The sequence below is a fragment of the Vipera berus genome, assembly GCF_964194415.1.
Source record: "Vipera berus genome assembly, chromosome: 2".
NCBI lineage: Eukaryota > Metazoa > Chordata > Lepidosauria > Squamata > Viperidae > Vipera > Vipera berus.
Window position 1 is genome coordinate 160,875,034 of NC_138203.1, and position 14,394 is coordinate 160,889,427.

General features: G+C 39.4%; 1 protein-coding gene across 2 annotated transcripts; it reads left to right on the plus strand.

Annotated features, from left to right (window-relative positions):
- Positions 1-2,939: 2,939 nt before the first annotated feature.
- RPL38 (ribosomal protein L38) lies at positions 2,940-11,275 on the plus strand. 2 transcript variants are annotated; one of them, XM_081318294.1, is made up of 5 exons: positions 2,940-3,033; positions 3,252-3,279; positions 6,515-6,575; positions 8,592-8,714; positions 11,199-11,275. In XM_081318294.1, the coding sequence occupies exons 2-5, from the start codon at positions 3,277-3,279 to the stop codon at positions 11,222-11,224; spliced, it is 213 nt and encodes a 70-aa protein (XP_081174420.1). In that variant the 5' UTR covers positions 2,940-3,033; positions 3,252-3,276; the 3' UTR covers positions 11,225-11,275. The 2 variants fall into 2 exon arrangements, with proteins under 2 accessions (XP_081174420.1, XP_081174421.1); XM_081318295.1 differs by having other exon boundaries at positions 3,013-3,076.
- The last annotated feature ends 3,119 nt before the right edge of the window (positions 11,276-14,394 follow it).

The following is a 14,394-nucleotide window of genomic DNA, read 5'->3' on the forward strand; positions in this document are numbered from 1 at the left end:
GGCAGAAACATGCTTCTCTGTGGATAGGTAAAGATAGGGCATGTGTCCATTTTATCTAAGGAAGCCTCTCCTGAAACAATTGCCATTTCTGATGGCCTAAAGATGCCCATCACTCTAGCAAATTTTAATAAATGCAGCTACTACTTCAACGTAATGTATATAGAGGCTAACATAATAGATAATGTATAAATCAATAGAGCAAAATATGAATGCTGTTCTATATTGATTTTTCTCAGGAATTCAAGTCACAAGTATATCCATTTATATTAAAGCACTGAGATCTGGAAGTTTATAACTGCTGAAAATATGAAATGGGATCTTGCCAGTTTAAATTTCAGTTCAGCCATAATTTCTCTCAGTTTCTTCAGAAAGTCAGTCCTAAACTCTTTCTGCAATTAGGGAAAATTATGTTGATTGTGCTAAGCTTCAATCAGGATTGCCAAGATCAAATGTGTGAACCACTCTGCATACATGAACGTTGTTGCTATTGTAGGTAGAGCTTTTTAGCAACTACAATTGGGATCAGCAAGTTGGTCATTAAGCGAAGCAGTTGTTGAGTGAAACCATGACTGTACTTGCGATTTTACTTCCGCTTTCCTTTCCTTTACAGACCTGTGAAAGTCATAAATGTGAGGATTGTTTGCAAATTTATTTCTTTCTGTCGTAACTGCAAATAGTCGCTAAGCAAGGCAGTCAATAAAAGAAAACTACGTGTACAATTATTGTAGACGATACAAATATTCCACAATTTCTGATTTAGGAGTTGGGAATCCAAACCCAACAAATCTGGAGAGCACTAAGTTAAAGAAAACTGCACTTACATGTGGCTCGTTTTCGAAATTGCCATCTTCCATTCCCTTCAATGCCAGGGAGTTGAATGCAGGATTTCTTTCTGAGATCCCTTGGTTCTGCCCAATCAGGCAATGTGATATGCTCCTGTCACATTTTGCTCAGGTAGCTTATAATCAGGAAATAAAGGATTCTGGACCTAACCACAGGGAGAGCACCACCCCCTACAGTCAGACAGGACTGGACACCTTTACTTTATCCATTCCAACCTAATTGGAATCGATCCAGTTCTGGAAATCAGTGCACACACAGTGTTCTTCCATAGCTACTTGGTTCTTGATGCAAGCGCCCATTGTCATTAAATGTTACCCTTGTGGTTTTTTGCTCTGCCTAATGACTTCAGACAGTTATATCCCTCTCCAAATATATTTGTACACCCTTGAATTAGAATTAGAATTAGAATAACAGAGTTGGAAGGGACCTTGTAAGTCATCTAGTCCAACCCTCCACCCCACCCCACCCCACCCAAGCAGGAGAGCCTACACCATTTCTGACAGATGGCAGTGCAGTCTTTTGTTGAAAGCTTCCAGTGATGAAGCTCCCACAGCATCTGAATTTTGTATTTTGCCATTCTACAGAAAGCATGATATAAACTGGGTGGAAGATAATATAATAGCATGCATAATGTGCAAATTTATAGGAGTCTTGCCAGGCCAATTCGTCATGCCAAACACTTATTTCTCAGACTAGATTCCTCAGAGGATGCTCAGTCCTATTCGTTTGTTTTCTTCTATTCCCCAAGCTTCCCTGCTCTTTCAATACATTCTGATATCTCCTTCAACTCTACATCATGTCTGACTGGTTCTTAGAAACCTTCTGCCTGCATAATTTTTCCATTTTAAGACCGCACTCTCTCCAACCTTCTATTTCATAATCCTTTCAGAATGGATATAAACTACTATGGAAACCCACTTTTCTACAGTGTGTTATGTAAATGCAGGGCTTTTTTTCTCATAGAACGCTCAGAACGGAGTTCCGGCACCTTTTTTGGATGGAACCTTGTAGGGTAGGCAAGGCGGGTTGTATGACATGTGTGAGTTCAGGCACCTTTTTCTTTTACAAAAAAAAAGCACTGTGTAAATGTCCTACAATACATTTAAGGATCTGATTGCTTCCCATTTTTCTCTAGGGAGAGAGAACCCTCATAATTATTGTGCCTCTGAAGCAGTGCCACCATCAAAATTTCTTGGATCCCACTGTTGTTAGATCACTGATTGCCAATTCCCTCAGTTACTCCTCTAAAGTTTGGTCTAAACCAGAGGTCCCCAACCTAGGGACCGGTTACGTGGAGAGAGGTTTTTCCACGGAACAGAGGGGGCATGGTTTCGTGTACTGCCTGTGTTAAGCATTGGTATCGGTGAGGCATTGACGAGGCAGTGGTGAAAAGCAACAACACGTTTACTAAGTTAACACGAACTGCCGCTTAGCTTCTAATTATACGGACCACCGATAGGCGGCGGCCAATGGAATTAAAGCAGTATTTTTCCCCTTAAAACACAAGCTAACAATTCTGGAGACAAGCAGTCTGGAGCTTAAACAAGACTCAGCAATTAACTATTACTTAAGTTTCCAAGCAATTTACATCAATACATAACAGCCTGCATTCTGTGGATGGGGCTTTCCTTCTTTGTATGGACCGGTTGCTGACATACCACGGCCCGGTACTGGTCCACACCCCAGGACCCCTGGTCTAAACTACAAAGAAATAGGTCTCTCTGTGTCACAGATTCCTCAATTACCTTCTGCTCTTTTTAACTATAAGGGCTAATGCAGGAATTTATTTTTATTTTCACGGTGGAGGTTGCTTAATTTTATGCACTTAATCCTTGCTGCTGCAAATTTTCGCTGCAGCTGCTGCTGCTGTTGATAGTGTGCGCATTTTGCGCGAAGTTCGCAGATAAGAACACAAGTAAGCAAATTCTCTAAAGCTTGACTTACATACAAGATGGATTTTGACACCTACAACGCTTACTACATTCCCTGATCCCCAGCTACAAAGCGCTTACAAGGTCCATGCATTTCCACTCCCAACCTCGCCCGGTTTGAGCTAGTTTTGCCGCGCTTATTATTGTGACCTTCCTCGGCATCCGTAGCTTAAGCTCCCAGCAAGGTTTAACAACCCGGATGCGGAAGTGCGTGTTCTTTTCTTTCTCGGGTGGCGTGGCTGTTGTTTCGAGCTTCTCGGTAAGAAGTGATTACAATCCGTTGGCATCCGTGGCTCGTCCAGGTGGGGGCAGCTGGGAAGAGGGTGGAGGAGGCGCGTTAAGGTGCCGAGCGTGTGACCGTGGATGCTTAGGGAGTGGGGAAAAGGGGCGGGAGAAAAATAAGTCGGCGACTGAAACCCCCCCCTCCCAATTCCTGCAATTACTCGCTAACTGAACGATTTGATTTCTGTTCTGCAGGCAGCTGCGGCCAGAAGCCCTCGCCATGGTAAGTGGCGGCTGCTCCTGAATCGGTGGTTCTTTTGATGATGCCAGAGTTGAAGAAGTCGGTTGGGAAAAGATACAGAGGGGGAAAAAAGCTTTTTTTTTCCCGCGAAGGGGATTTTGATAATGATGAAGGGCTAACATTATTCACGTTACACTAATGCTTAAATGTGTTCTGCGCTCGTACTTAGTTTTCACGCTTTAAACAAGGCGGTTTTATTTTTTTCTATTGAGTGAAATTTAATATATTGAATGCAAATGAAGTAAGAGAAATCATTTCATCTTATTTCTCTGAGTATTTCCACTCAGTATGTTAAATTTTATTTTTATTTATTTTAATTCCATTTATATCCCGCCCTTCTCCGAAGACTCAGGGCGGCTTACAAGCTTAGCAGTAGCCTTCATTCTATGTATAGTAAAGGTAAAGGTAAAGGTTCCCCCGCACATGTGTGCTAGTCGTTTCCGACTCTAGGGGCCGGTGCTCATCTCCGTTTCATAGCCGAAGAGCCAGCGCTTGTCCGAGGACATCTCCGTGGTCATGTGGCCGGCATGACTAGACGCCAAAGGCGCACGGAACGCTGTTACCTTCCCACCGTAGTGGTCCCTATTTTTCTACTTGCATTTTTACGTGCTTTCGAACTGCTAGGTTGGCAGAAGCTGGGACGAGTAACAGGCGCTCACTCTGCTACGCGGCACTCGGGATTCGACCCGCCAAACTGCCGACCTTCTGATCGACAAGCTCAGCGTCCTAACCCACTGAGCCACCGCGTCCCTTATAATTCTATGTATATGCCTGCTTATTAGGGCTTTCACACACACCCCAAGCGGCATTATTACAAAGTCAGCTTAATTGCCCCCAACAGTCTGGGTCCTCATTTTACCTACCTCGGAAGGATGGAAGGCTGAGTCAACCTTGAGCCTGGTGGGATGCGAACCTGCACTAATTGCAGGCAGCTGGTGTTACTTAAGGAGGCATTAGCCCACTGCTCCACCAAGGCTCTATGCAGCAAAACCTGGGGGCATTCTAGGAGAATAGTAATGGAAAGCAACTAAAATAAGTTTTAAGTTTTCAGATGTAGCTTGGCTGTTAGTATTGTAATCCCAGACCTAGGTAAACCATGGAAGTGGTTAGCCATTGCCTTCTTCCAGGATATTTTTTCAACTTACTGATCTAGCCAGTATCTTTAGTATTTCCTGGAAGTTTCCCATCAATGTAGTAACCAGAGTTGAACCTGTTATTATCTGAGCCCAGAGAGGGTAACACAAGCCATCCCTGTTCGCTGTAAGGAAAGTGTGTGAAAGATACTAGCACTGGGGGAGAAGAAACTGGAAGAACACAGTTTGGTATTGGGAAAGACAGTGAAAATACAGGTGGTCCTCAAGTTACACAACCATTTGTTTTGTGACCATTTGAAGTTAACGGCACTGAAAAAGGTGACTTACGACCGTTTTTCACACACAACAACCGTTGCAGGGTCCCCATGGTCATGTGATCAAAATTCAGTTTGCTTGGCAACTGTTTCATATTTATGACAGTTGCAGTGTCGCACAGTCATGTGATCCCGTTTTGCAACCTTCTCACAAACAAAGTCAATGGGGAAGCCAGATTCACTTAACAACTGTGGCAAGAAATGTAAAATGGGCAAAATGCACTTAATAACTGTTTCGCTTAGCAACAAAAATTTTGGGCTCAATTATGTTGTAAGTTGAGGACTACCTGTACTAGCTTTTTTGAAACATGCTGCTTTTGATTGAGACCTTTGCTGGATAAAAGCATAATGTAACCACCTTCCTTTTTGCTATAGCTCGATATTTATTTACATGCATATGCCTGTTGCTTGTAGATATCAGAATAGGGTAGAATATTCATTCATTTTGGTAAGTTTTGTGCCACTTGCAAAGGGAGATGAAAATGTTTCACTGATTGATCTTCGTCACTTTACTTACTCCAAGTTAGGTGAAAGGTTGGAATTACAAAGGCATCTAAAAAGTCTTAGTTGTATAAAACGGGTCCCCAACCTCCGGCCCGTGGACCAATACCAGGCCGTGGCATGCCAGCAACTGATCCACACAAACAAGCAAAGACCCATCTGCGAGATGCAGGTAGCACACAACACCACTCATTCTCCGGTCTGTGGAAAAATCTTTCTCCACGGAACTGGTCCCTGGTGCCCAAAAGGTTGGGGGCCTCCGGTATAAAACACTAACCAAAGCCTGTCAATCCATCAGCCTTTCCAATTCTGGAACAACAGGAAAGGGTTAGGATTATAGCTTGAAGATATTTGTAGCAGATTCAACAAATGTTCCATTAGTGATCCCAGCCAGTCTTTTCATGGGGATGGGATGGGTTTTTATAGACATTGCTGTTTGAAGATAAGATACCTTTAGTTTTCAACCCTGTTTTCTCCCAAGTGACCTTTGCCTTAAAAACAATTTATGATGGACATTTTTATTGGAAAACTGTCAGGATTGCTCCAAACAGCATTCAGCCAATCCCCCTGTGTTCTCTTCAGGAGAAAAGGGATGTGGAAGTAGGCTTGTCCAGATGACTGAACGTGAACGTGATTTCTGGAAGTTGTAGGTGAGAAAGCTCAAGCAAGATTTAAGAGGCAAGAATTACACAGACAGCAGTAAGATGTCTTTAATGCTAGTATTAGGAGCAAATATGGAAACTCAGAAGAATTTCCAGGCCTCATTTGTTAGCAAAGTCATTAAGGTGAAGCCACTCAGAATATTGCGGAAGAGTTTCCCAGATTTCTTCCCTCCTGCGCTAAGTTACAATTTATAAGATAAGATACCAATAAGCCCTCCTAGTCACTGGGTTGTTTATGTCTTAACATTCATTGAGGGGTCCTTGGTGCTCTCTGAGCTTGGTTGTTTACTTGCAGACATTTCATTATCCAAACTAGGGAACATCATCAGTGCTAGTCCTAATGATGTTCTCTAGCTGGGGTAATAAACACATCTGCAAGTAAACAACTAAGCTCAGAGAGCACCAAGGACCCCTCATTTCAGCTCTGAGCTATAAATATTCTTTATTACCGACACTCATTCCTGTCAGCCTCCTTATAAGCTCCGACACACTACTTGTTGCTAAAAATGAGTTCATAAAAGTTTCAATTTTCTGTTTGATAGAATGGAGTGTCAGAAAAGGAAAAATTGTTTGGGCTGCAGAAATAAAATATATTTTCACATTGTACTAGATGTCAGACTTACGTTGATTCTTCTATTTATTACAGCCTCGAAAAATTGAGGAGATCAAAGATTTTCTGTTGACTGCCAGGAGGAAAGATGCAAAATGTGAGTAGCAATTTCGGCTCTTTGCTTTCTTTCACTAATTATATTGGTTGTGTGATTTAGTCTTGTATTTTAGTTTATGCTGAAAATATATTTTGATTAGTATGTTCTAATGGTATTCTTTAATATTAATTGTGGGCACTGTCAACTTTTAAAAATGTTCCATAGCAACCCAGGTCTTGTCCAAATACTGTATTTGGAGAGCCATATCTTAGCCGTGCATTCTTTCCCTTCATCCATGTTTTAAAAGCAATGGCTCTTTTTGCCCTTATTTTTAAGTGATGTCTCTCAATATTTTCTCATGTATAAAAACATCATTAAGTAAATGACTGGAAGCTTAATAGTGAAACATTCTCCAAAGCAGTTTTAATTTACATCATTTAGAGTCATTTAAAAACCATAAAGTTTGTAGTACCTTCATTGGCATTACTTAACCATGGTAAATTTCTAATCAGCTAAGAAATTGCCATTAAACATTTTTAATGCATGTTTGATTTTAGAAACAGTTTTGGGAATTGTTTTATGCTTCAATAAAAGCTTTTCTTCATAATGGTTTTGAAATTTAGAAATGCACTGCACAACTGCATACAAGCTTGTGAGCCCTTTAGAAATATGCATAATTGAAGATTTGCTGGAAAAAGTATGTGAACCTGTACATAATAACTCGTGATGTTTCCTGAAGCAGCAGTGATTTCAGCAAAGTGATTCCTGCCCCTGTTAATCCTATGCATTAGCTTAGCAATATTTTGGCCTCTTCCTCTTTATAGAGTTGTTTCAACTCAATGGTGATGAATAGGTACCACTGTAGTAGGAAGGTAACAGCGTTCCTTGGCATACAGTCATGCTGGCCACCTGACTCTGGAAAGTGTCTTTGGACAACACTGGCTCCCTCTGCTAAGAAACAGAGATGAACACTGCCCCCTCGAGTCAGATACAGGGGGAAATCTTTACCTGAAATTGCTGGCTTTGGGTCATGCCACAATTCATTTCAGTTAAAATCAGGACTTTGATTTGGCCTTCCCCCCCCCCTCAGCCATTTTGTTGTAGATATGCTGGTGTACTTGGGATCATTGTTGTGCTGCATGACCCACATTCACTTAAGTTTCAGTTTATAGGCAGATATGCTGATAGGCTCCTATAGAATTTCTCAGTACAATCCAGATTCCATTGTTCCCTCTTGATTCCGAGAGTGCAGAGCAGCCCCAAATCATGATAGTGCAATTGACATGCTGGTTGGGATGAGAATTGTTTGTGGAAATGTTTTCTCAAAATACAACATTTCTAATTTTTCCCACAGAGTTCCACTTTTGAGCCCTCTGTCCACAGAAAATATTGCAGTAACCTGTTGAATAGTTCCTTACGGAAGACCCATGAATAGTTTCAGTGGATATTGTAAGAATAGCCTGCAGATCCTTTGCCATCACCCTGGGTTCTTTGTAGTATCCCAGTGTATTGTATTCCTGAAGCAGTTAGTTTAGGTTACTCTTAAGAGAGCTAATTATCCTAAGGTTTAACATATTTTCTCTGAGATAGTGAATGTTCCCTCAGAATGTTACTTAAAGGTGTAGTTCATATTTATTGGGATAAAAAAATCTGCTTATAGGTCTTAGGTCAAGCTGATATCACATTGCTGGTCACAGTATTGTAGGCTTACAGATTATTTTAAAGGGTTCACAGACTTAACACTGTAAGCCTCTGCTGTAAAGTTTTTAGTGCTAGTTATTAGTAATAAAATCACAGCAACTAGTTTTTGGCTTGTTTTTATGTTCTTTTGATACGTATGAATCTGTAACAAGTATTAGCTTTAAGGTTATTCCAGTAAGGTATTTAAAGAAAAACATTTTTTAAAAAGGTATGATAACTTAGTTCTACTTCACAAGTATCACTGTTGTCATGAGATAAAGTAGATATAATAAAATATTCAGTCTCAAAATTTCACTAAAGTCGGTTTTTTATTAGGCAGTTTCTTCCTTAGTATAATCAATGCATAATGATAACCCCAGTATTTTTGTACCACAGCTGTTAAGATCAAGAAGAATAAAGACAATGTAAAGTTCAAGGTGCGTTGCAGCCGATATCTGTATACTCTTGTCATCACAGATAAGGAAAAGGCTGAAAAACTGAAGCAGTCTCTACCACCAGGTAACTGAATTATTTGTGGAATTGTACAACATGTGAGAAAATTAATAGTAAGCAAATGGTCCCACATTTTAGCCAGTTGATCCTTATTGTGGTTTTAGGTATACAATTTCATTTATTTGTTCTTTCATAAGATGATGGGTATTCTCATTGGGTCACAGAATAGCAATTGCACTTAGACTTATATACTGCCCCATAGTACTTTATAGCCCTCTCTAAGCAGTTTACAGAGTCAGCCTATGCCCCCCCACCAATCTGGGTCCTCATTTTACCGACCTTGGAAGGCTGAGTAAACCTTGAGCCGGTCAGGATCGAACTGGATTAAGCAGTGAGTTAGCCTCAGTACTGCATTCTAACCACTGTGCCACCACGGCTCTTATACTATATAAGATGCTCTGAACATCTGGATAGAAGGCAAACTAAATCTAAAATGATTAAGTTATTATGTGTTGCATGTGGGGAAACCCTGAACATTTGGGGCACTGGGCAAGTTTTGAAAAAAATAAAATCATTACAGGCTTCCTGAAAATAAATATATGAAGAAATAAAATCAATCTGCCTTATATGAAGAGTTAACTTTACTTACTTAAGGATGCAGTGACATAAGTGAGGATAGATAGGTGATCCATTCATTTTAACAGGTCAAAGAAAATGGGGACATCCCCCCCCCCAACTTGTCCTTAATAGATGGTTAGAAAGTGGGAGCCATCTGGAGATGAAATTCCAGCGCCTGGCAGAACTGCTATAAGTTCCTCTTTTTAATGTCAGCTAATCCCCCTTCCCAAGAAGTGGGAAGGGGAAGCCAGCAAAACAGTCATAGGTAGGAAAAATGGCCCTTTAGATATTTTAGTTGATAATGAACTTTGAACATCATTGCCAGCAGTTTGAATTGGTCCCAGAAACAATTGAAACAATTTAGGTAAAGTAAGCCCTATTTTCCTAAATGGAATTTCTCTTAAGAACCTGGCTATTATAGCATTTTAGGTTATTTCAAACACCTTATTTCAATCCTCCAGATGTGGAATATTAAGGCATGAGTTATTCTGACCACATCTTCTCTCTCCTGACCTAAGCTGGATGAAGGCATTCCCAATTACAGCTCATGTCTGAGGTCAAAGCCAAGTGCAGAGAAACTGCTGAGCTATGAACCTACATTTGCTATTTTATCCAGCATTGATTAAATTGTTATTCCAAAGTCAGCATTACTAAATAAAAATGACTCTGTCACAGCAGAGGTGATTTAATCTTTGGTGATTTGCTTCATATCCAGGCATTGGTTCTGGATCTCTTGATTTAATTCTAGGGAAGCTATAAAAGAATCAGTCTAAATATTATCTGTATTTTGACACAAACTACAAATTCCAGCATGACATCTTCCAAGAGTTTTCTGGAACTGTCAGATGTTATGAATATAATGAACATTTAGTCACTCACTAGTGATTGATAAATTGAAAGGCCATTTTCTTCATTCAACAAGAACCAAACTATGTGCCTAAAACTATTTTGAAATTAATCCTAATTTGTAGGTATAGTAGCTTAAAATTGAAAGGCAGTTACTTTAAAATGTTTAAAAATTGAATCTGTAAACTGGCTGGAGTTACTTGATACTGTTGAATTAATTAGGCATTGCCTCTTAGAAGGACAGTGTTTTTCCTCTGAGAAGAAAAATTATAGTTAAGGAAGTTTAATTTCCATTTATTTCAGTCAATGAGTATAGCATATCCTTTCAAAGCTAGTGAGATTTAATCACTTAAATCCCTTTGCATTGTAAATTGAATTACTGTGTTGTTTGCTTAACAAATAGAAATATATTTTCCTTATTGATATCAAAATGAAAATTTGCTTCTAAGGGATAATTCAGTTTTAATGAAAACAATAAATTGGTGCTCAGTTCGTGTTAAAAATAGAGGGGGACTGAACGAAATGAAATGATCCCAGAAAGCAGTAGATGCATCCAAATAATACATATTTTGTATGAGCACTAGTATTGTTTCAGAATTGTCAACAAGGTGGGTTAAAAATACAGAACAGATTTAAGGGGAATGACTGAAAAGCAATGTAATGAATATCCACAAGGGATGTGGCAGATGGGAGAGTTTTGAGTTTTGCAGCAGATACAAATGAAATGTCAGCCTAATAAGTTAAGCTTTTAAAACCCTATGTCTAAATGTCATTTGTGTAGCAGGGATATTGTAGAGCTGGAAGGTTGCATTTAGGACATCAAATCCAACATTTCTGCTGGATAGAATAAAGAGATGTCATTTTGAAGAACATTGTTGTTCAGTGACATTTATATCAAGCCACCAATTAAAAACTATGACTCTTCAGGTTACTTGCTTTTCTAGCTATGAGGCTGCAAATTATGCTCTTACACTTTCAAAATTAGACAGTGTTTTGAAAAATGGTTAAAAACAATAGTTTTACAAACAAATGATTAGAATATTGTCTCTTTGCTCTTCTTCAATGTGTGTTTCTTTTTTTCTCTAGGTTTGGCGGTAAAAGAACTGAAGTGAATCTGTCCTTAGAATTTGGCTGATGGATTGTAATAAAGAAATGAACTTTCACTCTTGTCAGTGTCATATTTTTCTGTAAAGCTTGGGCAGGAAATATAACTGACCTAGCAAGCATTGACCTTCCACAGAGTGAAATCAATAGGCATAGGCAAAAAGCATCTCTTAATTTTGAAATAGGATTGATTTGAGTAGTGCCATGTGCGGCTCCCATCTACAGTTCTTGTTTAGAATAGTTACAGTTCTGATGCATGCGAGATGGCCTCTTGCAAATACAATTCTAGAATATTAGTAAGATGCAAGTTGGCATGAAACCCCTAAATCCCAAAGCAGGCATACTTTAGATGTATTGGGAATTTTAACCCAATGCATCTGAGGAGGCCAGGCTGGGGAGGCTGTCCAAACAGACCAAGTTTAGGAGGCATCTCTGTGTTGTTACACTTGATTTTTGTAAGCTGAAACATGTAATAATAGAATTGTCAATGTATGCAATATTCTTGTTTTGTAAGCCTCTTGCTGGCTCTAGAAGATGTTCATGAATAATGCAGGGGATGGTCTTCAGTATATAAGGAGTATGTTTCCATTGACCACTGCCAGCTTTCTTCCCATAGCTGAGTTGATTCTAACTACTGATCTGATCATCGTGGTAAGCAGGAGTTCTAAATCTTATAATTAAGAGATGCATTTTAAGATACGCTGTGATGCCCATAGGCGCCAATGTACCTACAAATAATTCTCTTGCAGCTATCAGACTTCTTGCAGACGTCTTGTTTTTCATATCTTCTAAAATGGAAAACTGGCATGCCATGGAGCTTATGCCTCTAGCATTTTCATTTCCAAAAATGTTTATTGATACTCGTTAAGCCCAGAGGCAGAAAATAAAAATAGCAATGCTGTATTTCAAGGTGTGTACTTGTCCAGAAGAAAGATACTGGTAAATTCAGATAGCAGATTCTTGCAGAGGAATGGCAGACATGTTTATTGGCTGCTTGCAAACTTAAGTCTTCATGCTAGTTTACCAGTGAGGTTTTAAGTTACAGTGCTTCAATATCCTTCTAATGTCCAGTGAGATTTCTGCTTGCCATAATTACCAGATCAGTGGTTAAGACCCATTTGTTTATAAGAATTCTCTTGAAAACTGGGCTTTTCACAACTGTATTTCAAAAATAAAACTGGGATTTGGGAAAAATTGTTTCAATGTATTACATTTCTAGATCATTACAAACATACCACTCAAACGTATAAGTGTTATTTAATGTGTTGTCTAAATTATAAATATTCCATGTTAAAATGAAAAAGTCTTAAACAAACCTTAGTTTGCTGGCTGTACAGCATTGATGCGGATGATCAGATTTTCGTAGTGTCTACCAAATTGTAATTTAATCCTAGAGATTTTGTACCTGTTTTATGAGATGATTAAGATATTCGACTGGGATGGCCAGGTTCAAGTTCCAACTCAGCTATGGAGCTCACGATTGTTAAATAGTTTGCTCTTAGCCTAATTTATCTGACAAGGTAGTTGGGATAAAATAAGAGATGATACTCCTCAGACATACACACAATTCTATGGATTCAGAGGAAACCCAAGATATAAATGCAGTAAGCACCGATAATGACTTCCTCTGTCTTTTTTTCTAATTTTGAATATCAGTCCTCTTAACAGGTTAATTGTAAAGATACAAGCTAAGGCTGTTAGCTGAGCAGCATTTTGATTAAAATGTAGCACCGGGTATCTTAAGTACAATAAAGGTTGATAACTCTTCTGCCGCAAAAAATACAGTGATGCTTAAAAGTTTGTGAACCTTTTTTGAATTTCCAATATTTCATAAATCCAACCTAAAAATTGATCTGTCTCTACATGTCCTAAAATAGAGCCCAATTAAATGAGTCTAAAACATACTAGTATGAATAAATATAGTTTGGTTTTACAACAACTTACACATCTTTTCCTTTGTGAATTATAACAACTTGCAATACGTTATTTGATGACATCATCCTAGAGGAAAAAGAAAAAATCCCATGCCTCAGAATTGCAAATATACATTCAATATTATAATTATGGCTGCCGTTATCCCATTAATAAGAATCCCCTAGTGCATGTTTTGTGAGATTAATTTCTCAATATTATACATGGGGCTGCCCTTGAGGACCACTCGGAGGCTTCAACTAGTGCAGAATGCAGCTGTGCAAGTTGTGATGGGAGTTTCCCGATACTCCCGTGTAACACCTCCGTGAGCTGCATTGGCTTCCGGTTGCCCTCCGGGTGAAATTCAAGGTGCTGGTAATGACCTATAAAGCTCTCAATGGCTTGGGTCCGGATTATCTAAGGGAACACCTGCTGCCGGCATCAACTTCCCATCGTCCCGTGCGCTCCCACAGGGAGGGCCTTCTTAGGGTACCGCTGGTCAAGGAATGCCGGCGGGTTATCCCCAGGGGAAGGGCGTTCTCTGTGGGCGCGCCGGCCCTTTGGAACCATCTTCCCACGGAGCTTAGGACTGCCCCCGACCTTCGCTCATTTCGCAGGGATTTGAAAACTTGGCTTTTTGAGCTGTCTGGCCCAGACTGAGGGGTTTTAATTATTTATTAATGGGGTTTTAGTTTAAATTCAGGGACTTAATTTAATTTTAGTTTTAACCGATTTTAACTTTGTATGTATGTATTTTTAATTTTTCCCTGTAAACCGCCCTGAGTCCCACGGGAATAGGGCGGTATACAAGTTTAAATAATAAATAAATAAATAAATAAATAAATAAAATAGAAGTGGCCATTACAAAATCAGGCAGAAAGGTAATCCATTGGAAACTTCAGCTACAATTCATATTCGGTCAGTTCACTTTTCTGTCATACCACTGACGTAGTGGTAGTGCTTCCTACTGCATATTGTTCTGTGCTAGAGAATTGTCAGTAAAAGACTAGAAGCTTTTTATCTGCCTGTGAAAATTAACATTTGTTGGTTGCACTCATTGTTCCAGTGGTAAAAGAAGTGGATGGAACACTGCTGCGTGGGCATAAAAAGAGAATCAGCAGAGGATTTGTCAGTCCTGCAGGAAGAGATGTTAAATATGGACTTGAGTTACCATTTTCTCTAAACACTGTTTTTAAATTAAGCATCATTTTGAGTCACATCCTTGAGTAGCATTTCTCCCGTCTTGTGTATTTGCAAAAAGGCTGAG

Excerpts from the sequence above, each read along its gene's own strand:
- RPL38 (XM_081318294.1), top strand. Across the intron at positions 6,576-8,591 it reads CAGGAGGAAAGATGCAAAAT|CTGTTAAGATCAAGAAGAAT; the intron begins GTGAGTAGCAAT and ends TTTGTACCACAG. Across the intron at positions 8,715-11,198 it reads GAAGCAGTCTCTACCACCAG|GTTTGGCGGTAAAAGAACTG; the intron begins GTAACTGAATTA and ends TTTTTTCTCTAG.